Source organism: Oncorhynchus gorbuscha, linkage group LG25 (genome assembly GCF_021184085.1).
Source record: "Oncorhynchus gorbuscha isolate QuinsamMale2020 ecotype Even-year linkage group LG25, OgorEven_v1.0, whole genome shotgun sequence".
Taxonomy (NCBI): Eukaryota; Metazoa; Chordata; class Actinopteri; order Salmoniformes; family Salmonidae; genus Oncorhynchus; species Oncorhynchus gorbuscha.
In genome coordinates, this window is record NC_060197.1 from 5,200,084 (window position 1) to 5,224,186 (window position 24,103).

The 24,103-nt window shown below is 48.6% G+C and overlaps 1 protein-coding gene across 4 annotated transcripts; it reads left to right on the forward strand.

Moving 5' to 3' along the window:
* Nucleotides 1-320: 320 nt before the first annotated feature.
* LOC124013776 (golgin subfamily B member 1-like) lies at nucleotides 321-24,077 on the forward strand. Of its 4 annotated transcripts, none has more exons than XM_046328282.1 (22): nucleotides 321-441; nucleotides 2,323-2,413; nucleotides 2,817-2,996; nucleotides 3,350-3,463; nucleotides 3,638-3,805; nucleotides 3,919-4,050; nucleotides 4,154-4,267; nucleotides 5,438-6,011; nucleotides 6,127-6,203; nucleotides 9,306-9,375; nucleotides 11,460-16,668; nucleotides 16,791-17,214; nucleotides 17,453-17,686; nucleotides 17,927-18,754; nucleotides 18,912-19,084; nucleotides 19,198-19,357; nucleotides 19,794-19,904; nucleotides 20,238-20,408; nucleotides 20,615-20,715; nucleotides 21,474-21,545; nucleotides 21,851-21,947; nucleotides 22,142-24,077. In XM_046328282.1, exons 2-22 carry the CDS (start codon nucleotides 2,333-2,335, stop codon nucleotides 22,280-22,282), a joined length of 9,231 nt encoding a protein of 3,076 aa, XP_046184238.1. In that variant the 5' UTR covers nucleotides 321-441; nucleotides 2,323-2,332; the 3' UTR covers nucleotides 22,283-24,077. The 4 variants fall into 4 exon arrangements, with proteins under 4 accessions (XP_046184238.1, XP_046184241.1, XP_046184239.1 ...); XM_046328285.1 differs by having other exon boundaries at nucleotides 20,274-20,408; XM_046328283.1 differs by having other exon boundaries at nucleotides 3,919-4,041.
* Nucleotides 24,078-24,103: the final 26 nt, after the last annotated feature.

Sequence of the window (24,103 nt, forward strand, 5' to 3'; positions counted from 1 at the left end):
TGTAGTGTGCAAGTAGGAGAAGGCTTCGTCCAAGTTGCCTTCCATTGTTGATGATCAGATTGACCCGGGGGTCATGACCCGGCCCCATCCTAATAAATTCAGCAGTGTGGTTCCAAACGAAAATGGATAAGAAGGTTAATCGTGGTATAAAAAGACAAAAACATTATCTTGTAAAAAACTTTTTTTTTTAAAGTGTTTTGGCGCATGTTGCACATTTTTCGTTTTTTGAAATGTCCATGTCCCTAAAACGGTCTCTATAAAAATGGTAAAGGTCGGAATTTACAGACTCCCCCTTACTGTTAAGCAATCCTCCACTGGCCAATCGATGTTCTGCAAGTTTTGTTTCCGGGATGTTTGGTGATGTGGCTATGCACAGAAATACAGCAGAGGAGATTTATCATATAAAAAGAATAAACAGACATCTGAGAAGCTTTCATACAGGTTAGTCGCTCGTTCTTTCAACTATCAGCACACCATTCACAGAGTTGCAATTTAGAACAGCTGCCACACGCTCCAATAAAACAAGGCACGGCGATATATTTAGACAATATTGTTATCGTTGTTAGCCAGCAAGCTAGCTAGCTGCTTGTCTACGTGCACTGAGAAGCTAAGTCGTTCGCTTTCTCTCTGAGATTGTCTACTGTGTTGTTTTTATACAAGCGCAACCAATACATCATAATTCCGATTTATGTATAAACATCAAATACTCTTACTATGGTTGGAGCCAGCACTGTCACAATGTTCAGAAAGTAAGCCATCCATTTCTCCCCATAATCTGCTGTTCAGGAGTAGTGGGCAAAACGAAGTGACGCAGCCGCAGTCGAATGGCCCTATTGTTCGGCAGTGTTCGGTTCTTCGGGTGACATTCGAACCCCGAGCCCCTCTGCACGAACTATCTGGGTCGCAATAACAATAATGCCCGTAAATGTATGTTGCCACAGGTATATTATTGGCACAAAGGATGATTGCTCCAGTTTCAACTGACCTGAGCCCTAGGACCGTGCCCCAGGACTACCTGACATGATGGCTCCTTGCTGTCCCCAGTCCATCTGACTGTGCTGCTGCTCCAGTTTCAACTGTTCTGCCTTATTATTATTTGACCATGCTGGTCATTTATGAACATTTGAACATCTTGGTCATGTTCTGTTATAATCTCTACCCGGCACAGCCAGAAGAGGACTGGCCACCCCACATAGCCCGGTTCCTCTCTAGGTTTCTTCCTAGGTTTTGGCCTTTCTAGGGAGTTTTTCCTAGCCACCGTGCTTTTACACCTGCATTGTTTGCTGTTTGGGGTTTTAGGCTGGGTTTCTGTACAGCACTTTGAGATATCAGCTGATGTACGAAGGGCTATATAAATAAATTTGATTTGATTTGATTTGATTGCCTGCAGTGGCGGTCGGGGCCATTTAAGATGAGGGAGGATGATACATTTTTATGAGTATGGCCTTATTTCTATTACAGCATATCGGATGACTCATTCACATTCACCCAGCTAACATCGATAGATTTAGGCTACTACATGATACCCTAATTTCCCCTGTACTCATTGTGATGCTGCTACAACCTAGCCTATGAGGTGGAGAATCAAGGTGACAGACAGTGACACAGTCAATACCGCCTTCCACATTCTTGACTGCATCTAGCTGACAGTTGCAAATGTGAATTTCTATTGGACAAATTCAGGTCTTTTTTCCCCAGTTTCTTTCCGTTTATGAACCCGGCGGCAATAAGTAAAAATAAAAAGTTTACCTTGGAAGAAATCCAGTGTTGGATAGCCAGCTAGTTAACATAGCATCCCCCTCTGTACACTTAACTAGCTAGCTGCATTTGCTAGCTAAGTAAGTGAAAGTAACACAAATAAAATACAACACTCTCCTCTTACTTTTCCTTCATTTTTAGAATAAATTGTTTTAACTGTTCAACTACTGTCTTTCTCTCTCTTTGAGTGATTGATTTGACAGAACCCTCAATCTCCAAACTCTAGAATCTTGGGCATCTCTCAGAAATCTCATATCTAACATGTCAAACCAAGGTGAAAGTATCATGTTAGGACATGGGTTTACTTTGATCAGGAATCTTGCATGGGAAGAAACACTGCATGGAATATTCACCATTTTTAAGAAACTTTTGATAAGCTTATCATTTATTTTGTTGTGGCATCTATGGACTCAGAAGATAAGAAAGCCTCAAAATATATTTGGAAAGTTTAGGTAGGACCTCTTGAAGGACCTTTTTGGGGTAGGATCTTTTGCAACCTACTGACTATGACCCAGGTTCCACCTGTCAAGATAAAGGCCTAATGTCTCTGTCTTGTACCACCAGTTTCGGCTAAATGTTCAGCCGGCTGTCCCAGGGCTTTACCAACGTCCTGCAGGAGCTGTCTGGGGACGAGCCCCCCGATGGAGCCCCTCATGTAAGAGAGACTCCCTCAACCCCTCACAAGCTTACATAACATGGCACATGTTTTCTGTCCTGGGACTGTCTCAGAGCAGTAGTGTTTAACTAGGATCAGCTCGTCTATGTCCATAATAATAAATCCATTGTGATCTAAAAAGCAAAACTGATCAGCACTCTAACACATGTTCCCCCAAACTCGGTTCTGGGGTCCCCACAGCGGATTCAAATAACCAACTCATCAAGCCTTGATTATTTGAATCAGCTGTGTAGTGCAAGGGGAGAAACCAAAACGTGCACCCAGGAGGGACCCCAGGATCCAGTTTGGGAAACCCTGCTCTAACGAATCACCTTTGAAGACCTTAATGTTCTCCAAGTCCCCATATTTGTATCCACTATTCTTCTCTGTGACTCTGTTGCAGGATATGTTGGTCCCCCAGCTCCCCCCTGGAGATGCCCCCGGGGCCCCTGAGGAGTCTTGGCCTGGGGTGGAGGAGGAGCCCCTGGAGAGGCTGGCTCATCTGGAGCAGCTGACTGTGCATCTCAAGGAGGTGGTCAGAGATAAGGACAGCCAGCTGGCCACATTCGAAACGCAGCTCAAGGTGAGGCCTGGGTACAGGTGGGTGTGTTTTCCTTTGGTTTTGTGGACCTGCATGTATTTTTTGTGTGTGTGTGTGTGTGTGTGTGTGTGTGTGTGTGTGTGTGTGTGTGCATGCCTGTGTGTATTGCTTTGACTTTGTATGCGTGTGTGAGACACATGAATGCAGTGGTTTTATATGGATGTGCCCTTAATGCATAGCTTTGATTTTTACTCTCCTGTGTGGGTTGGGTTCATGAAATATTCATATTTGATGCACTTCTTGTCAAATAATGATTGTGGTCAGAAGTATACTGAGATGATGCTCTTGTTGCTGGAACACAAGTTTCAATGCTGTGTTTGTTGGTGTGTTTACAGAGTGAAAGGGAGACAGCGGAGGCACGCTTCACTAAACTGAAGCTGCAGGCCAAAGCCAAGATGGCTACTCTGAACAAACAAATTGCTGACCTCAAGGGGCAGGAGGGAGCAACAGTGAGTCCTTTAGCGGAGTTCAAATAACTCCACGTTCATTAAACATGGTTCTGATGTGTATTTTAGCTGTTATGTATTCAGTTAAAATGTTGTCGATTCTTTACAGCCAGTTTGGTCTACACTAGACTATTTTGTCATCAATAACATTTTGAAATCCTTGTCTATATCCTGAAGAGCTCTCCAGACAGCTCCTTCACCAGCTCAGCTCCTGCTGTGGAGGAGGAACTCCAGGAGCTGAGGAAGCAGCTCAGTGAGGTCTCGACCTCGGCGAAGAACCTCGAGGAGCGTCTCCAGATGTCCGAACAGGCCCTGTGTGAAAAGGAAGCCGTACACACGGAGCAGGTGCCAATTTGGTTGTTACTCTAACCATTTTCAATGAAAATGTTCCGGATTGCATTGAATTAAAAAAAAAGGGGGGCCCTTCAGCTGACTGCAGAGATGTGTCATGCGTTTAGGTTTGTGTGCTTCAGGCAGTTGTCTGTGAAAAGGATGTGCGTTTCCAGGAGCAGATCCAGAAGCATGAGGACGAGCTGCTGAGGGTCACAGTGCAGAGCCAGAACGACACTGAGCTGCAGCAGGTACAGCAGGTACAAACTTCATTCTCTGACTCACTCTACACTCCCTCACACAGGCCAGGTCCTATACACTGTTTTTAGCCTGTACCCAAGCCTTTAGTGCGTGTGTTGCTAGGCTCTACGTGCAGCTCAGCGGCGTTGTGAGGAGCAGGAGGAAGCCATGCGGTCACGCTGCCAGGTGCTGGAGATGCTGCAGGGGGAGCTGAACAATGCCGACCAGCAGAAACAGGTACAGACATGCTCTACTGTGCTGGTCAGTGGTGTTTTCTCAATGAAGGTCCCACAATAGAATAACAATGAGCAAAATGAGCCCATCTGAAGAGACTGACACAGAGTACTGTATTACATTATTCACCAAGTTACTAGTGTGACAGCGGAGTGACACTGATTGAGTAAGTACATTTGGTGATTGACAAGTTGCATGTTACATAAGGGCTGAGGGGCAGACTCATTTCTCATCTAAATGCAAAATCACTGCTTTACTCGCAGAGCCGAGCAGTCCTCCTTGTAGACCCTACCGTCCCCGTCTTCATTCTCCCTCTCTGTCTCTCTGCCCCTCTCTGTCTCTCTTTCCCTCTCTGCCTCTCTTTCCCTCTCTGCCTCTCTTTCCCTCTCTGCCTCTCTTTCCCTCTCTGCCTCTCTTTCCCTCTCTTCCCTCTCTGCCTCTCTTTCCCTCTCTGCCTCTCTTTGCCCTCTCTGCCTCTCTTGCCCTCTCTGCCTCTCTTGCCCTCTCTGCCTCTCTTGCCCTCTCTGCCTCTCTTGCCCTCTCTGCCTCTCTTGCCCTCTCTGCCTCTCTTGCCCTCTCTGCCTCTCTCTCTCTCTCTCTCTCTCTCTCTCTCTCTCCCTCTCTCTCTCTCTCTCTGCCTCTCTTGCCCTCTCTGCCTCTCTCTCTCTCTGCCTCTCTTGCCCTCTCTGCCTCTCTTGCCCTCTCTTGCCCTCTCTGCCTCTCTTGCCCTCTCTGCCTCTCTTGCCCTCTCTGCCTCTCTTGCCCTCTCTGCCTCTCTTGCCCTCTCTGCCTCTCTTGCCCTCTCTGCCTCTCTTGCCCTCTCTGCCTCTCTTGCCCTCTCTGCCTCTCTTGCCCTCTCTGCCTCTCTTGCCCTCTCTGCCTCTCTTTCTCTCTGCCTCTCTTTCTCTCTGCCTCTCTTTCTCTCTGCCTCTCTTGCCCTCTCTGCCTCTCTTTCTCTCTGCCTCTCTTTCTCTCTGCCTCTCTTGCCCTCTCTGCCTCTCTCTCTCTCTGCCTCCCTCTCTCTCTCTCGCTCTGCCTCTCTTGCCCTCTCTGCCTCTCTCTCTCTGCCTCTCTTTCCCTCTGCCTCTCTTGTCCTCTCTGCCTCTCTCTCTCTCTTTCCCCCTCTCTGCCTCACTCTACCTCTATCTCTAACTCTCCCCCTTCTCCCTGCAGATCCTCACAGCTCAGTTCCGCCAGATGGAGCAGGAGCTGGCTGAGGCTGGCAGGCAGAGGGAGGAGGAGAGACAGCAGTGGGCTGGGTGGTCCAGCCAGGCCGAGGCAGAGCTGGTGGCCCTCCGAGCCAACCTGGAGGCCTCCGAGCAGGACAGAGCAGCCCAGCTAGCCAACCTGGAGGCTTCAGAGCATGACAGAGCTGCTCAGCTAGCCAGTCTGGAGGGTTCAGAGAGAGACAGATCAACCCAGATGGAGGAGCTGACAGTGAAACTGGAGTGGGCCACTAGAGAGCGGGAGGAAGTGACCAACAGAGAAGTAGCCAGGTTAGAGAAGGAGCTTGTTGCCTTAAGAGAGGAGTATGGAGAGGGGCAAAGGGCAGGAGAGGCCCTGGCTGAGTTGTTGACAGGCCTGCGCTCTCTGGCTGGAGAGGGGGCCGAGGAAGACAGCGCTGTTCCCACCGACCCGGACCAGTGCCTGGGTACACTGGAGGCCCGGCTGGAGAGGCTGAGGGTGGAGCAGAGGGAGAGCGAGGAACGCTGCGCCCAGGTCACCCACACCATGGAGACATTGCAAGGTTAGGGAACCAAATACACTATCATACAAGTTCCGTTTATAAGTGTATAGGATTCATGATACCCTAACAAGTGGCTTGCTTGCAGCGTATTTAATAATTTTCTTTTTTCTTTCAGAACAACTGGATAAGCGCACCGCAGAAGGCAAAGAGGCAGTTGCTAGGATACAACAGCTGGAGCAGCAAATTGGAATGGTGAGCAGTCAGACGCACTAAATTAATTTAGGAGATTGTTACGACTACTAAATGAATTAAGGTAGCACATGTTGTAAGCTTGTTTTCAATCCTGTAATAACCTGAAAATAAACATCAAAATGTACTTTGGGAGAAATAGCTTATATGGTTTATTATCTGTGAACCCCAAATTACCACACTCTTCAGTCTGTTGTACCCATTGCTAGATTCTCTAATGTATTTCTGTAATTTGACCAAATGGTGGGCTCATTTTCATCTGTGTAAAAGACAAAGCTGTGGATGTCTTACAATGCTCGTTATTTGAGAAGTTATGCAATGCCAAAACAACTATGACCAATGATCCAAGATTGTTATTATGTTAATTATTAATTATTATTATGTTAATATGGCATCTATTTATGTCAGATGTTTTCACACACAGTGAAATTACAGAAAGTATTCATAACCCTTGACCCATAACCCACATTTTGTTGTATTAGAGCCTGAATTCGAGAAAAAAAGAAAAAAGAATTGATAAAAAAAACTCACCCATCTACACACAATATTCCATAATGACAAAGTGAAAACATGTTTTTAGAAGTGCTGCTACATTTATTGAAAATGAGATACAGAAATATCTAATTTACATAAGTGTTCACACCACTGAGTCAATACAGCTAGAACCACCTTCGGCAGCGTTTACAGCTGTGAGGCTTTGTGGGTAAGTCTCCAAGAGCTTTGCACACCTGGATTGTGCAATATTTTCACTTTTATTTATTTGTATTCTTCTAGCTCTGTCAAGTTGGTTGTTGATCATTGCTAGACAGCCATTTTCAAGTCTGGCCATAGATTTTCAAGACGATTTAAGTAAACTGTAACTAGGCCACTAGGAACAAAACATTAAGAACACCTTATTAATATTGAGTTGCCCCCTCCCTCCCCTTTTGCCCTCAGAACAGCCTCAATTCATCAGGGCATGGACTCTACAAGGTGTCAAAAGCATTCCACAGGGATGCTGGCCCATGTTGACTCCAATGCTTCCCACAGTTGTCAAGTTGGCTGGATGTCCTTTGGGTGGTGGACCATTCTTAGCGCACATGGTAAAATGTTGAGAAAAAACCCAGCAGTGTTGCAGCTCTTTACGCAAACCGGTGCACCTGGCACCTACTACCATACCCCATTCAAAGGCACTTAAATCTATTGTTTTACCCATTCACCCTCTGAATGGCAGATGTACCCAATCCATGTCTCACTTGTCTCAAGGCTTGAAAATCCTTCTTTAACCTGTCTCCTCCCCTTCATCTACACTGATTTAAAGTGGATTTAACAAGTGACATTAATAAGGGATCCTAGCTTTCACCTGGATTCACCTGTTCAGTCTGTCATGGAAAGAACAGGTGTTCCTTAATATTTTGTACACTCAGTGTATATTTAAGCAATAAGGCCAGAAGTGTGGTATTTGACCAAGCTAAGGGCTGTTCTTAGGCACGACGCAACGCTGTGTATCACAAACCCCCGAGGTGCCGTATTGCTATTATAAACTGGTTACCAACATAATTAGACAAGTAAAAATAAATGTTTTGTCATACCCATGTTATACGGTCTGATATACCAGGCTGTCAGCCAATCAGCGTTCAGGGCTCGACCCACCCAGTTTATAATTGGCCTTGTGTTTTAGGTTATTGTCCTGCTGAAATGGGAATCTGTCTCTTTTGGAAAGCAGACTGAACCAGGTTTTCCTCTAGGATTTTGCCTGTGCTTAGCTCTATTATGTTTCTTTTTATCCTGAAAAACTCTCCAGTCCTTACTGATGACAAGCATACCCATAAGATGATGCAGCCACCACCATGCTTGAAAATATGAAGTGTGGTACTCAGTGATGTGTTGTGTTCGATTTGCCCCAAACATAACTATTTGTATTCAGGACAAAACGTTAATTTATTTGCCACATTTTTTGCAGTTTTACTTTAGTGCCTTATTGCAAACATACATGTTTTGGAATAATTTTATTCTGTACAGGCTTCCTTCTTTTCACTCTGTTAATTAGGTAAGTATTGTGGAGTAACTAAAATGTCGTTGATCCATCCTCAGTTTTCTTCTATCACAGCCATTAAACTCTAACTGTTTTAAAGTCACCATTGGCCTCATGGTGAAATCCCAGAGCGGTTTCCTTCCTTTGCGGCAACTAAGTTAGAAAGGATGCTTGTATCTTTGTAGTGACTGGGTGCATTGATACACCATCCAAAGTGTAATTAATAACTTCACCATGCTCAAAGGCATATTCAATGTCTGCTTTTAAAATGTTTACCCATCTACCAATAGGTTCCCTTCTTTGCAAGGCATTGGAAAGCTCTCTGGTCTTTGTAATTGAATCTGTGTTTGAAATTCAATGCTTGGCTGAGGGGTAATTGTATGTGTGGGGTACAGAGATGAGGTAATCATTCAAACATCATGTTAACCACTATTATTGCACACAGAGTGAGTCCCTGCAACTTATTATGTGACTTGTTAAGCACATTTTTACTCCTGAACTTATTTAGGCTTGCAATCCCCTTTCCAGACAGAATTTGTTGACTGTGCGTAGTCACAATAGAAAGCGACAAACCCTCTGTAGACATTTGTGCTGTATGTGTGTGCAGTCTGAAACAATATGATCTATTGGTGTGCTGTTATTTCACTGTGCTGTGAGGACTGCCCAGTCAGCACATTGAGTGTCGCACATGCTTATTCATGTGGGGAAGTCTCTCTAGTCGCTGCCCTGACTACTGGGGCAGGTCAGTCGGCCACGATCTATCTCAGAGCGGACAGCCTGAGGGACAGAGACAGCGGTTGGGTTTAATAATGCTGAGGCAGAATGTCCTCCTGTCGTTTGGGTCAAGGCAATGCTAATCGCCTCTCCACTGATCCTCTGTTATGACTGCAGCCCTGGGCTGACCTTCACACCCAGGCTCATCATAACTACAGTGTAACTATTGTGTAACTACATTACAGCTGTGTGAAACTGTTAACTCACTTCATTTTGAATGTAGTCCCACTTCAATGGGATTGATGTATTATTAAGTCATAAGGTTTACACCCTCTGTGTGTTCAGTAATAACTCAGGCCTTTGTCTTTCTCTCCTAGGCTGCTAGGGAGTCATTGGTCCAGTGTGTGACTGACCCGTCTGTGGAAGAAGTGACTGATGCTGAAAAAGGTAAGGAGACCTATTTTAAAATGTGTGTTTTTATTCTCTGAATCTGAAAGCCAACCACCAGGACCAGTCATACATCTGAAAGCCAACCACCAGGACCAGTCATTCATCTGAATGCCAACCGCCAGGACCAGTCATACATCTGAAAGCCAACCGCCAGGACCTCACACACACCTGAAAGCCAACCGCCAGGACCAGTCATACATCTGAAAGCCAACCGTCAGGACCAGTCGTACATCTGAAAGCCAACCGTCAGGACCAGTCGTACATCTGAAAGCCAACCGCCAGGACCAGTCGTACATCTGAAAGCCAACCGCCAGGACCAGTCGTACATCTGAAAGCCAACCGCCAGGACCTCACACACATCTGAAAGCCAACCGCCAGGACCTCACACACACCTGAAAGCCAACCGCCAGGATCAGTCGTACATCTGAAAGCCAACCGCCAGGACCAGTCGTACATCCGAAAGCCAACCGCCAGGACCAGTCGTACATCCGAAAGCCAACCGCCAGGACCAGTCGTACATCCGAAAGCCAACCGCCAGGACCAGTCGTACATCAGAAAGCCAACCGCCAGGACCAGTCGTACATCCGAAAGCCAACCGCCAGGACCAGTCGTACATCTGAAAGCCAACCGCCAGGACCAGTCGTACATCTGAAAGCCAACCGCCAGGACCAGTCGTACATCTGAAAGCCAACCGCCAGGACCAGTCGTACATCTGAAAGCCAACCGCCAGGACCAGTCGTACATCTGAAAGCCAACCGCCAGGACCAGTCGTACATCTGAAAGCCAACCGCCAGGACCAGTCGTACATCTGAAAGCCAACCGCCAGGACCAGTCGTACATCTGAAAGCCAACCGCCAGGACCAGTCGTACATCTGAAAGCCAACCGCCAGGACCAGTCGTACATCTGAAAGCCAACCGCCAGGACCAGTCGTACATCTGAAAGCCAACCGCCAGGACCAGTCGTACATCTGAAAGCCAACCGCCAGGACCAGTCGTACATCTGAAAGCCAACCGCCAGGACCAGTCGTACATCTGAAAGCCAACCGCCAGGACCAGTCGTACATCTGAAAGCCAACCGCCAGGACCAGTCGTACATCTGAAAGCCAACCGCCAGGACCAGTCGTACATCCGAAAGCCAACCGCCAGGACCAGTCGTACATCTGAAAGCCAACCGCCAGGACCAGTCGTACATCTGAAAGCCAACCGCCAGGACCAGTCGTACATCTGAAAGCCAACCGCCAGGACCAGTCGTACATCTGAAAGCCAACCGCCAGGACCAGTCGTACATCTGAAAGCCAACCGCCAGGACCAGTCGTACATCTGAAAGCCAACCGCCAGGACCAGTCGTACATCTGAAAGCCAACCGCCAGGACCAGTCGTACATCTGAAAGCCAACCGCCAGGACCAGTCGTACATCTGAAAGCCAACCGCCAGGACCAGTCGTACATCTGAAAGCTAACCGCCAGGACCTCACACACACCTGAAAGCCAACCGCCAGGACCTCACACACACCTGAAAGCCAACCGCCAGGACCTCACACACACCTGAAAGCCAACCGCCAGGACCAGTCATACATCTGAAAGCCAACCGCCAGTACCAGTCGTACATCTGAAATCCAACCGCCAGGACCAGTCGTACATCTGAAAGCCAACCGCCAGGACCAGTCGTACATCTGAAAGCCAACCGCCAGGACCAGTCGTACATCCTGCCAGCAGCACACACACCCTCTATTGATGTGTTTGCATAGGATTGGACACTGTGCTGTCACAGGCCCCACTGCCAACAGAGTTCAGCATAGTGATGCAGATGCGGTTACAGGCCTTACCCATTTCACTGTCTGTGACTAAACCTGAAAGACTGGTGGTTTAGTAGACATGTCAACAGTATTGTCAGTATGTTGACAGTATGTCAATAATCTCAATTGTTAACAGTTAGAAGCAAAAATCTGAAAGGAAATCTATAATATATAGGCAGAGTCATGAAAAAAATATCTGTTTTGGCAATTCAGGTATGATCAATTAATTGTGTATTGTGAGATAATTAGGCTGGCTATTAATTTTCATCTTTATTGATTTCCCCAGCCCAAATATTGTCTCTGGAGCAGCAGCTATTGGAGAAAGACCATGAGTTGGCTGCCCTGCGAGAGAGTCTTGTGCTGACTGAAGAGCGGGGCTCAAATGATGCATTCAAGGTAAGCGCTGATCAGATTCTAGACCAGCGTGAGGACACTGCCATGGCCCCCTACGACAGTCCTGCAGTGCTTCCAGACCTCCTAGAAGACACGCGAGAGGAGAACACCACCCTGGTGGCAGAGGATAGGTCAATCCTGTCAGTCTCCGCTGATAACGAGAGCAGTCCAGAGCTCATTGAACCCCAGTCTGACTCTCCCGGAGAATCTAAGGGGGCCTCTTCTGATGAGATGGTCACGAGCAGTGACTCCGAGGTGGCCCACAGCAGCTGGACCCTCCTAGAGGCTGTGAACCAAGATGAAGGTCAGCAGTCGCCTCCCATACTGCAGGGCTTTGGCCAGCTCCAGATGCAATCCTGGGAAGAGAACAGCTCTGAGCAGGAAATATCCACAGTCCAGGTGGAGTCCTCATCTGTCATCATCCGTGAGACTGTGCAGGTGCACCTCAGCCAGCAGGGGGCGACCCTCTTTGAATCTGACTCTGCCCCTGGACAGGTGTTTGCCCAGGCCCTAGCAGATGAGCTGCAGAACAGGTACAGTGAGCTCATGGTTGAGCTCCAGAGACTGAGAGAGGCTGCCTCAGAGTCACAGGAGAGAGCCCAAGGCCTTGAGGAAGAGATTCGGTCCCTGGCAGTTGCCAAGGATGAGGCAGAGTCCCAGGCTCAGAGATATGAGGAAGAGCTCCAGTCAGCCAGGTCAGAGATGGACACGGTGGCCCAGCACAGTGGCTCTGACTTGGAGAGGCAGAGCATGGAGATGCATCTCCTGGAGGAGCAGCTGGACAGCCTGCAGACAGAAGGCCGCTCCAAAGAGCAGCAGATCCAGGCCCTGCAGGCAGACCTGGACAAGGCTCAGCGCTCTCTCTCTCAGCAGGAGGGACAGGCCAGGATGCTGAGTGCCCAGCTGGAAGAAGGGGAGATCACCTCCTCTGAGCTGGAGCAGAAGCTCCAAGACATGGAGGCCAGCCTACTGGACATCTCCCAGGCTAGGGACATGGCCAAAGCTGTACTGTCTGAGAGGGATACAGAGATTAACGAGCTGCAACTGCGCATCACCCAGAAAGAGCAGGAGATGATGGAGCTGAGCAATGGCATGTCTGCCAAACTGCTCCAGACCGGTGAGGAGAAGTTCCTGATGAGTGCTGAAGTCAAGAAACTGAAGGAGCAGATAATTGAACTTGAGAAAGCTGGAGAAAAGGAGAAAGTGACAGGGGAGAGTCATGTAGAGGATGGTGATGAGCTCACTAGTTTGCGAAAGGACAAAGAGGATCTGACAACCCAAGTGGCCACCATTAAAAAGAGGTTGCAGGCAGCCCTGATGCAGCGCAAAGAGCTGATGAAAAAAGTTGCAGAGTTTGAGAAAGAGGCAGATCAAATGAAAGAACAAGTAGGGAAAGCAACAGAGGAAGCCCCTGCAAGTGTACCAGCTTTAGAAAAAGACAGAAAACAAGAGGATATGGCACTTGAAACTACTCCCGAAGAGTTCAGACAAGCCTTGAGGTCCAAAGAAGAGGTCATGGAGGTTTTGGAACGGAAAATCAGCCAGCAGGATCAGGTTCTGGAAGAGACACTTGAAATGAACAGAAGGCTGAGTGAGGGAGCTCAGCAGACTCCAGAGGCTGACACCTCATCTGAAATCACTGGGTTGCAGTCCCAGGTGGCCTCGCTGGAGTCAGATTGCGAAACACTGCAAAAGAAACTCCAGGAGGCCCAGGACTCTCGCAAAGACACCATCCGCATGGCCAAAGAAAAGGACAGGCACCACCGCGAACAGCTTAAACAGCAAAAGGAAGAGTACAACGGGCTGTTGGAGCGTTTGGAGGAGCAGGTTAGTGAACGAGATGGGCTGTTGACTAGACTGAGAGAGCTCGAGGAACTGCAGGCACAGAAAGAGGGGAGCACAGAGAAGGCCGAGCTGGAGACCAACGCTGCAGTGGAGAAGATTGAGAAGCCAGCTGCAGGAGATTGGGTCCAGGAAGACTGGGTGGACTTTGCCGCTCCTGAGAACGAAGCACAACAACGAGGTGATAAACCCATTCCCAGTGCTGAGGAACCCTCTCAGGTACTTTCAGCTGACATTGAGGCCTCATTACAAGCTCTGAAAGAAGAGGTCCAGGCTGAGAGGGCATCTTGTACAGAGTTGGAGGGCCAACTGCAGGAGAGCCAGGCAAGCCTGTCACTCAGGGAAAGTGAGCTTCTAGAGCTGGGCAAAGAGCTGCAGGCCCTGAGAGAGAAGGAGAGCCAGATTGAACATGTCTATGAGGAGTTGGAGGCTCTGAGGGAGAAGGGTCTCCAGGCTCAGACCTATGCAGAAGCTGTGAAAGCAGAGTTGGAGGCTGCGGCCAAAGGAGCCGCCTCAGACTCCGCTGAGTCCACCATTGCCATCCTGCAGACAGAGGTGGAGGAATTCAAGCAGTTCCTGAGCAACAAGAACAATGAGATCATGGAGCTTAGTCAGCAGCTGGGTGAGCAAAGCTCTCTCCTCCAGTCTATGCAAGAGACAGTGTATGAGAAGGACCAGTCGATCGCCTCCCTGCAGGAAGGCCTGAGAGCAGAGAAGGAAAAGAGCCAGAGACTGGAGGCTGAGGTCCCCCAGAGGCAGGAGGAAGAGAAGGGCAGCGAGGCCAAGATCCTGCAGCTTCAGCAGAAGCTCAAGGCCGCCCTTATCTCCCGCAAAGAGGCCCTCAAAGAGAACAAAAGCCAGAAAGAGGAGTTGGCCTCCACTGAGAAAGTCATCACTGAACTGCAGCAGAGGATGGATACTAGAGAAGTCGAGCTGGAGAAGCTGAGAGCAGAAAGAGAGAGGCTGATAGAGGAGGTCGATCGGACCTTGGTGGAGAACCAGAGCCTTGGGGGGTCCTGCGAGAGCCTCAAGCTGGCCATGGAGGGTATGCTGACAGAAAAAGACTTCTGTAAAAGAGAGGCAGAGTCTGCCAAGGAGGAGGCTGCCCGGGCATGTAGAGAATGTGAGGAGAAGGTGCATGGGATGAAGGATGAGTATGAGACTCTGCTAAAGTCCTATGAGAACGTGAGTGATGAGGCAGAGCGTGTGAGACGGGTGCTGGAAGCTGCTAGGCAGGAGAGGAAGGAGCTTGTTGCTAGAGCCAGGACCCACGAGGCAGCCAAGCAAGAGGCTGAACGGCAGAAAGAAGAGGCCCAGAAAGAGGTGGACACTGTCAAAGACAAGATGAGGAAGTTTGCCAAGACCAAGCAGCAGAAAATCATGGATTTAGAGGAGGAGAATGAGAGACTCCGAGAGATGGATGAAAAGAAAGGAATAAGAAGAGAGGACAAGGCACTCAAAGGAGAACTTGAAAGACTCAAAGAAGAGTTTGAGGCTCTGAAAGCTGATTTGAATGCCACTACGGCACAGAGGGACTCCTTAGAACAGCAAGTTGTTGAGGTGAGGGAACAACTAGCCCAAGAGCGAGAGAAAGGGGACAGATTAGCTCCAGATAAAACCCCCATCTCTGATGTAGTGGAGGAAACTATTGTTGCCCAGCAGTCTAGTACAGTCATGACTAAAACTACCCAAGAGACAGTTAAGAGCCAGCCTCAGGACATAGAGCCACATAGTCAGGCTATAGAGTCTGAGGTAGCTGCACCTGAAATGCACTCTTTTGAGGAGACTGGGAAGAACGAAATAACTGAAAGTACACAGGCCCTAATTGATGTGAAATTGAGCAAAATGGAGGCAGCCCTACAGTCAGAGAGGGAACTGAGGCAAGAGCGCGAGGCTGAACTCACTGCTGAGCTGGCCTCTCTAGAGCAGCGCCTTCGGGAGAGTAAAGAAAAGGAACAGACCCAGGGGGAGGAGCCAGTGAAGACGGACATGTCTGAAAGTGAACTGGCCACAATTGAGGGAAAGCGGAGGGAAATGGAAGCAGCCCTACATTCAGAGAGGGAACAGTGGCAAGAGAGTGAGGCTGAACTCAAGGCTGGACTAGCCTCTCTGGAGCAGCTCCTTCAGGAGAGTAAAGTTAAGGAACAGAGCCTGATGGAGGAGAGCTCTAAAAGGGAAGCCCAACTCCGGGGGCTCCACAGCAGCCTGGAGGTAGAGAAGGATGACCTAGAGGAGCGTCTGATGAACCAGCTGGCCCAGCTGAATGGCAGCATCGCCGGCTACCAGCAGGACGCGGCAGACAGCCGGGAGCGCCTTGCGGAGCTGCAGCGGGAGGTGGAGAGACTGGAGAGGGAGCGGGCCGAACTGGAAGCCCTGGCCGAGAGCGAGAGGGACCGGGCAGCCAGGCTGGAGGAGGACAAGAGGCAGGCCCAGAGAGAGAGGGCTGAGGCAGAGGCAGAGTCAGGGAAGCAGAGGGAGCTGGAGCAGCAGCTGAAGTCCGCCCAGAGGGTGAAAGAGGGCAGCCAGAGCCGGGCAAAGCAGCTGGAGGAGCTGCTGAGAGAGAAGCAGCTGGAGGTGCGCCAGATGCAGAAGGACTGCATCCAGTACCAGGAAAGGATCAGCGAGATGGCCAGGGAGGGCAAGGCTTTGCAACTGGGCAGCAACGAGATCCACAAAGAGCTTGGGCAAGCCTATCTGGAGAGGACCAAAGTCACAGATGCTTTGAAGAAGACTGAGGCTGAGCTATCTAGCTGCAAAGCCCAGCTGGTTGAGACCCAGACAGAGGCCAGCCAGGCCCAAGCTGAAAGGAGAGCCTATGAGCAGACCGCTCTACAGAGAGAGGCTGAGTTGAAAGCAGAGGCAGAGCAGAGCCTGGACTCTGTGAGGTTCAGGCTGGGAGCCGAGCTGAAGCAGATTGAGCTGAGGTTGGAGGAGTCTTACCGGGAGAGGGAGAGAGAGGAGAATGCCACCCGGGAGGCAAAAGAGCTGGCTGACACCGCTGAGAGACAGGCCCAGCAGATGCAGGCCCGCCTCGATGAGTCTCTGGCCCGACTGGCTGCCTTCTCGCGCTGTATGTCCTCCCTGCAGGACGACAGGGACCGCGTGCTGGATGAGACCCGGCAGTGGGAGAGTCGCTTCAACAGCACCCTCCAGGGGAAGGAGGCAGAGGTGCGGGAGGGAGAGACCCGATCCAGAGATCTGGCTGAACAGCTGCAGAAAGAGACCGCACAGAGAGAAGAGCTACAGCTTACAGTGGACAGGTAAAAATGGCTACAGTTCCTGAAAAAGTTAATTAATTAAATTGCCCCAATTTCCTGCCAGGTTTGTGATACACAATAGTATGTTATGTAATGTGTTTTTTTTTCTTGTTTTTTTTGTCAAGACTGCAGAAAGCAGACGAGCAGTGGCAGCTGAAATGGGAGCAGGAAGAGAAGAGGCTCCGTGAGAACCAGGCTGCCCTGGAGCAGGAGAGGGGAGAGCTTCAGAAGTCCCTAGCCCAGACTGAGACCTCCCTGGCTGACACTCGCGCCCAGCTGGCTTCCCTGGAGAGCGAGGCGGAGGGGCTCCGCCACAGAGCCCAGGCCCTGGAAGAGGCAGTTGGGAAGCTGCAGGGAGAGACCAACGAGGCCAGGTCCCAGCTGAAGGAGAGGGAAGCAGAGGGGAGGAGGCTAGGTTTGAGCGTGGAACAACTGGAGACAGACCTGCGCTCCTCCAAGACCCTGACAGAGAGCCTGCAGACAGAGCTGAGTGAGAAGGAGAGGAGAGAGGTAGAGCTGCTGGGGGAGAAGGAGCAGGCCGTGACACAGGTACGCATCACTTTTATTTCATCTCTGCTTTATGACATGTTTTGTCATCACAATGAATAGTTGCTCATTTCAATGCACAGGGTGTCAAATTCTACATTTATTCAAAATAGGGTGTAAAAATTCCCTACAAATGTATTGTGATGTTACTGTTTTGATTGAGCTATCAAGTTGTTTTACGAGCTTGGAAATGTTTAAACCCATTCCCCTGCATCTTCTTGACATGCTTTCACCCCCCCAGGCTGCAGAGGAGGCCAGGAGGGAGGCTGACGCCAGGGCCCAGGAGGCTGAGAAGGAGCTGGAGGAGAGGAGAGAGGAGGTGCGGGGTCTGGAGGACCGGCTGCGGAAGGCAGAGGAGGAGAGCAGCCACAGCAAAGCCAGGCTGGACGCCTTCACCAAGGCCATGGGCTCTTTACAGGACGACAGAGACCGAGTACTTGGCATGTACAAACAGCTGGAGGAGAAACATCTGCAGGTAGAGAAACAATGATAACACTCATGTGTACAGAGGCATAAATGGCAGAAGAGATTCTGAATGGATTCTCCTACACTTAATGTAAATCGGTGGTAAATGGTCCATGTTTGTTTACGTACACGCATGTCATCGACATGCTGAAACTGTATGTAGTGATAAGAGGGATATTATTAGTGTGATGTCTTCCTCGTGCCCCAGTTGTATAACCCATCCCTCTACGTAATGGGTCTGTTGTCCCAGGTGATGATGGAAAAGGACGCTCTGATCCAGGAGGCTGCTGCGGAGAATAACAGTCTGAAGGAGGAGCTGCGCTCCCTATTGGTCCAGAGGGACGACCTCCACGCAGAGAAGGCCAAGCTATCTGCCCAGCTTCACGGCTACAGGGACGACCTTACCCAGGTCCTCACCATGAAGGAGTCCCAGCACAAGCAGCTCTTGTCCGGCCAGCTGGAGCGCAACGCTACCCTGGAGAAGGAGAGAGCTGAGCTAGAGGCTAAGATCAAGAGCCTGGAGGGAGGGGAGGCTTTTGTTCAGGCGGTGGAGAGGGAGACACTCAGCCAGGCTGGTGATAGTGGAAACAGGCAGGTGAGAGACGCTCCCGGGGCGGAGGTAGAGAAGCTGAGGGAGCAGCTGCAGGCTGCCAGGGCCCAGGTGGAGAGCCTGGAGGAGAGCCTTGCCAAGGAAAGAGAGGTGCAGGAGGCTCGGCAGAAGGAGCTGAAAGAACTGCGTTGGGAGGGAGGGGTGACGCGCACGGAGTCGGAGACAGCGGCAGAGAGGGTGGCTGAGCTGGCCCGAGACCTGCTGAGCATGGAGCAGAGGCTGCTGGAGGAGAGGGAGGTGGCCGGCCAGCTCCGGGCCCAGAACCAGGCGTTCGGCCAGGCCATGGCGTCACTGCAGGGCAGCAGGGACCAGGCACTCAGCCAGGCCCAGGAGCTCAGCCTCAGACTGGAGGAGATGAGCAGGGCAGGGGGCCAGCAGACACTCACCACGGGCCATGGAGGATCCACTGCGGAGGTGTGGGGACTGAAGAACGCCCTGTCAGCCCTGCAGAACGACAGGGAGAGACTGGTAATCAACCAGAGTAATCTCCATTTTGCACAAAGTATTCCATTAAAGCACTACTAACGCAACCACAATGGTAGTGATGTCATAATTTACCTGTATATAGTGTTTTCATATACCAGTATCCACAGTAACACAAGCTTTGTTTCTCCCTGTCCTGTAGTTGGAACAGCTGCAGCGGCAGCACTCAGAGCTCACTCGACTGGGAGGAGGAGAGCTGTCTAGACTCAGCCAGGAGCTAGAGGAGGAGAGGAGGAGGGCTGAGGAGATGGTGGACAGGATGAGGGAGCTAGACAACCTGAGGCAGAGGGAGAACCAGGAACTAGAAATTCTCAGGTGCGACATACTTCATTAAGAGCTGCTTATGTTATTTAACATCCAAACATTGTTAATCAGCGGTATATGAGTGTCTATGCCTCGGCTACATGGGTATATCTGTCTCTCTCTAGGCTGGAGCAGGTTGACTGGCAGGCCCAGGCAGAGCTCCTGAAGCAGCAGACCCTGGCCACCCTCTCAGACCGTGACCAGCAGGTGCGCCAGCTCGGTGCCATGTTGGAGGAGGCCCGCGCCACCAGGCCCAAACCACCGGAGGAACACCACCAGAGACAGGTGAGGAGGAGGACACCTCTAAACCTGAAACTGATAACGACTGTACTTGGACCAGGCATTAGTGAGATGGCAGACTGCTGTTCATGTCCAAATTGTATTTGTCACGTACACAGTTTACAGCGGGTATAAAAAGTGCAGTGAAATCACCTTTTTCTGGACCAATCAAAATAATAATGAATTAAAGGAAGGTCGTATGCATAGTAATAAAACTGATATCTTCACAATTGGATATACAGTATAAATGATGAATGTGCTGTGTCAAGTACCGACTGTGGTACAAATATAAAGTGGATCCTTATCAATGTTATCTACAAATCTAGGTTTAAGTTATACATTTGTGCAGTTAAGAGACGGTTAAATGGTGTGATTATTGTTCACCTCTGTCTCTTCTCCATGGCTGTTTATGTATTCTTGTTTGTTGTTTTTTTGTGCTCAGGCACCTCTTGAGGCAGACCTGTCATCTAAAGTAGGGGTCCTTCAATCAGAGAGTGGCCCGCTGAATGATCTTCAGCTGCGAGAGCAGCGGATTACACAGCTCAGTAACAAGGTAGAGATACCAGACTGTTCCTCCTTCCTGTCACCTATAGCCTCTTGTCCGTGTCTCAGCAACCCTACCTGCAATCATTCTGTTTTCCTACTACGCTGTCTCACAACTACCTCTGATCACCCTCTCTGACTTTCAGTACTTAATGACATGGTTGAATGAAAGGTACTTCATTTCATGTTAATGGATTAGATGATCACATATTTCATAAATATCTCCCCCTCTGGCTCTTTCCTTTTCATTTCTCTTGCATGCTCCTTTTCCATTTTCTTTCATAATTTCTTCTCTGCTTCTTCTTCGTTCTTCTGTCTTTTGGTTTTGTGTGTGTGTGTACAGTCTGCTGAGCCCGTTGCTGTCCCTCCCTCCCCTCAGCTCTCGCAGGTGTCTGAGGAGAACTGCCATCTCTCCTCCCAGTTCCAAGGCAGTTCCCAGAGACTAGACGAGGCAGAGAGCCGCTGCACTGCCCTCCAGAGGCAGCTTGAGGAACTGCACGAAGACAAGCGCAAGGTCAGCACGCCCTTGGATATCACTCTGCTCTGATTCATTCATTGTCCCTCGTTGATACATACTGACCATATGTTTTTAAAGATAATGTGTCCACTATGGCACAGATGAACTAGATTTACACATTGACATCTCTGGAACAATTTAAGACTCTACCATAGGGATTTCTACAATGTTTAGTGATTTTGACTATTTCTTGTGGCCCCCAGAGGATAGGGGAAGTGGACAGTGCCCCCGGAGCTCCTCAGCAGCACAGTGGCCCTTCAGAGAGCGAGAGCCTCAGGGTGGATTTTGAAGAGCTCCAGCGCAGGTACCAGTTCTCAACCCCACGACACCCCCCTTTAAAAACACATACAGTACACACACACACACACACACACGTTCTCTCTACCAATGACCAAAACACACACACATACACTACACACACTCGTTCTCTCTACCAATGACCAAAACACACACACACATACAGTACACACACACATGTTCTCTCTACCAATGACCAAAACACACACACACATACAGTACACACACACGTTCTCTCTCCCAATGACCAAAACACACACACACATACATTACACACACTCGTTCTCTCTATCAATGACCAAAACATGCACGCATACAGTACACACACACGTTCTCTCTACCAATGACCAAAACACGCACGCATACAGTACACACACACACATTCTCTCTACCAATGACCAAAACACGCACGCATACAGTACACACACACACACGTTCTCTCTACCAATGACCAAAACACACACTCATACAGTACACACACACACACACGTTCTCTCTACCAATGACCAAAACACACAGGTATACAGTACACACACACGGTCTCTCTACCAATGACCAAAACACGCACGCATACAGTACACACACACGTTCCCTCTACCAATGACCAAAACACACACGTTCTCTCTACCAATGACCAAAACACACACGCAAAAAAAATGAACAATAACAAACAGAACAGACACCCATTCCAAACCACACAGCCCCAGCCCATCATAACGCAAGCATGTCTGACATACTAATGTGTCCTTTCTTTGTGCCTGTCAGACTGGATGAGGAGCAGCAGTATAGGGTGGTTGTGGAGGAGCAGCTAATGGCCGCCCAGGACCGCCTCAAACTGTAAGTTTGAGTTGAGTTATCACACCTGTAACATGACAGGGGTCATCCTCTGCCTTCTCCTACAGCTCTACACTCACTGACAAAGTGTGATTCTAATGAGGAATGAGCATGTCAGCTCGCTGCTGTGACTGTCAGGCTCTATAGAGATGCTCTGCTCTGTGATTTGTAGAGGTACAGTGTTGATAATGAGATTATTGGCCTCAAGTCATCGTTTGGAATATTTGTGTTGGAACTTGTCTGTGTGCTTTCCTGTGTGTGTCAGACAGTATTTACTCAGTATCTCTCTCCTCGCTCACCTGCCGTAGGATCAACCAGGGTGAATGGCAGTCGGCCCATGAAGGGCAGTTCTCTGCTTCTGAGACATCTGTCCTCATTGAGCCACCAGGAGGCTCTGTCACCCGAGTAAGTACCAACCAACACCCTGGATTATTTACACAGGATACATATCTGAAGATGAAATGACCATTCACCATTGTCATGTAATAATGGTCTGTTCCTCCTCCTACTACTACTACTGCCTCCTGTAACTGTCTATACTTCTCTCTCTCTCCATTTCTCCCCCTCTCTCTCTCCCCCTCCCTCTCTCCCTCCATCAGATTCGGAGCAGCAACGGACCAGGCCTGATGAGAATGCTGCGTGTGTCCTTCTGCTCTCGCCAGCGCACACCCCTGCTGGTGTCCCTCTACCTGCTCACCGTGCACGTGCTGCTACTGCTCTGCCTGGGGGGTTACGTTTAGGGCCCCCTCCACCCCTTAGAGACAGAGAGGAGAGAGATGGAGAGATAACGGACATGTGACACAGACCCTCCCTCCCCCTCTCCAAGACCGATATCATATTATTGTTACATTCAATACTGTAGAATAGGAGAAGACTTGTCACACACACACACACACACACACACAGACCATGCACTTTTGATACAACAAAAAAACAACGATAATGTGTCTTAGCCTGTTAACCAAAGTGAATCGTTTTTTTTATATACTGGGACTCAAAAACAGCCTCTGCTATCATTGATTTGATTCAATATTTAATATGTTACGGTTAGCCATCAATATTTAATATGTTACGGTTAGCCATCAATATTTAATATGTTACCGTTAGCCATCAATATTTAATATGTTACCGTTAGCGTACATGATCAGTCAAATGTTATTGTAGAGGAAATGAGAAGCAGTATTGCACTACCTCAGAACTGTTGTTTGTTAGACTTCTATAAAGGGAGGTGGATATTATGCATCTTTAAATGTACCTGGGGGAACTAACATGAAATGACACTATACAGTAGATTTACACGGTGTAGAGTTTTTCCGACCGTTTTATATTAGTGGTGGTTTAGGTGCCTTTAAATGAGGAGAATAAAGGATCACTTCATGTCTGGATGGAGTGAGGGTTAGGATCTGTGGATCTGTTCAGATCTCTCTCTCCCATGTTCTCACGTACAATGGACACCAACGGAAACGTGTACAACCTGCTATGACCACATTCCCACAAACATCTATTTGTTTTCTTTCCCCCTCGTTTTCCTCTTTGTTTTCTCTGTAATTAAAGAGAGAGCACCGTCATTGGCATATTTGACTCCTGTAGTATTTGTATGTCGTATGTACTGGATGTATGTACTGGATGTGGGTTATCCAATCAATTCCCCAATTTCTGCCATTGGTGCACAGATGAGGGTTTTATTCTATTGATTTTTAATGGCAGATTCATTTGCCATTCTGGTGTAATGTTGTCCATTCCAGATGAAATTGTGTTGGTGTTTTTTCTGTGACACTACAAATAATGTCCATCCAATCTATGATTCCTATAATTGAGCATTATTTATTGCTTACGCATTTAAACCGCATAATCTACTACAATGTATGGTGGGTGAACAATACTGCTGGGGAAAATGACTACTCAAAAACGTATTCTTGGTGTCTGTTGTCCCACTACACATCTTGTGACTCACTTGTCCCCTGTTAACTTCTATTGTTAATGACCTTGTGCTGTGCTGTATAGAGTGAATTGTCATGATGATTGAGGATGATAACGATACGTGTTTTTCAGCACAGCCCACTGAGAAAGTATAGGACTAGATGTGTACCAGTCAATTTCAAAGGGGACTAGTTAGAACATAACTGGTGCAAAGATCAGACAAATATTGGGAATGACACGTGATTTATGACCTGATGAAAATAACTGGTGCAAAGATCAGACAAATATTGGGAATGACACGTGATTTATGACCTGATGAAAATAACTGGTGCAAAGATCAGACAAATATTGGGAATGACACGTGATTTATGTCCTGATGAAAATAACTGGTGCAAAGATCAGACAAATATTGGGAATGACACGTGATTTATGACCTGATGAAAATAACTGGTGCAAAGATCAGACAAATATTGGGAATGACACGTGATTTATGACCTGATGAAAATAACTGGTGCAAAGTAAATCTAGTCCTTTAAGTGTCAAATCTCTGTATGATCAGTGTTGGTTACTCTTGGGGTATTTTTTACATTGAAATATATTGGGAAAACAAATGGATGTTTATTGCAGTTTATTACGGAATG

Excerpts from the sequence above, each read along its gene's own strand:
- LOC124013776 (XM_046328282.1), top strand. The coding sequence starts at position 2,333 with ATGTTCAGCCGGCTGTCCCAGGGCTTTACCAACGTCCTGCAGGAGCTG. Across the intron at positions 6,012-6,126 it reads CACCATGGAGACATTGCAAG|AACAACTGGATAAGCGCACC; the intron begins GTTAGGGAACCA and ends TTTTTCTTTCAG. Across the intron at positions 16,669-16,790 it reads CTACAGCTTACAGTGGACAG|ACTGCAGAAAGCAGACGAGC; the intron begins GTAAAAATGGCT and ends TTTTTTGTCAAG.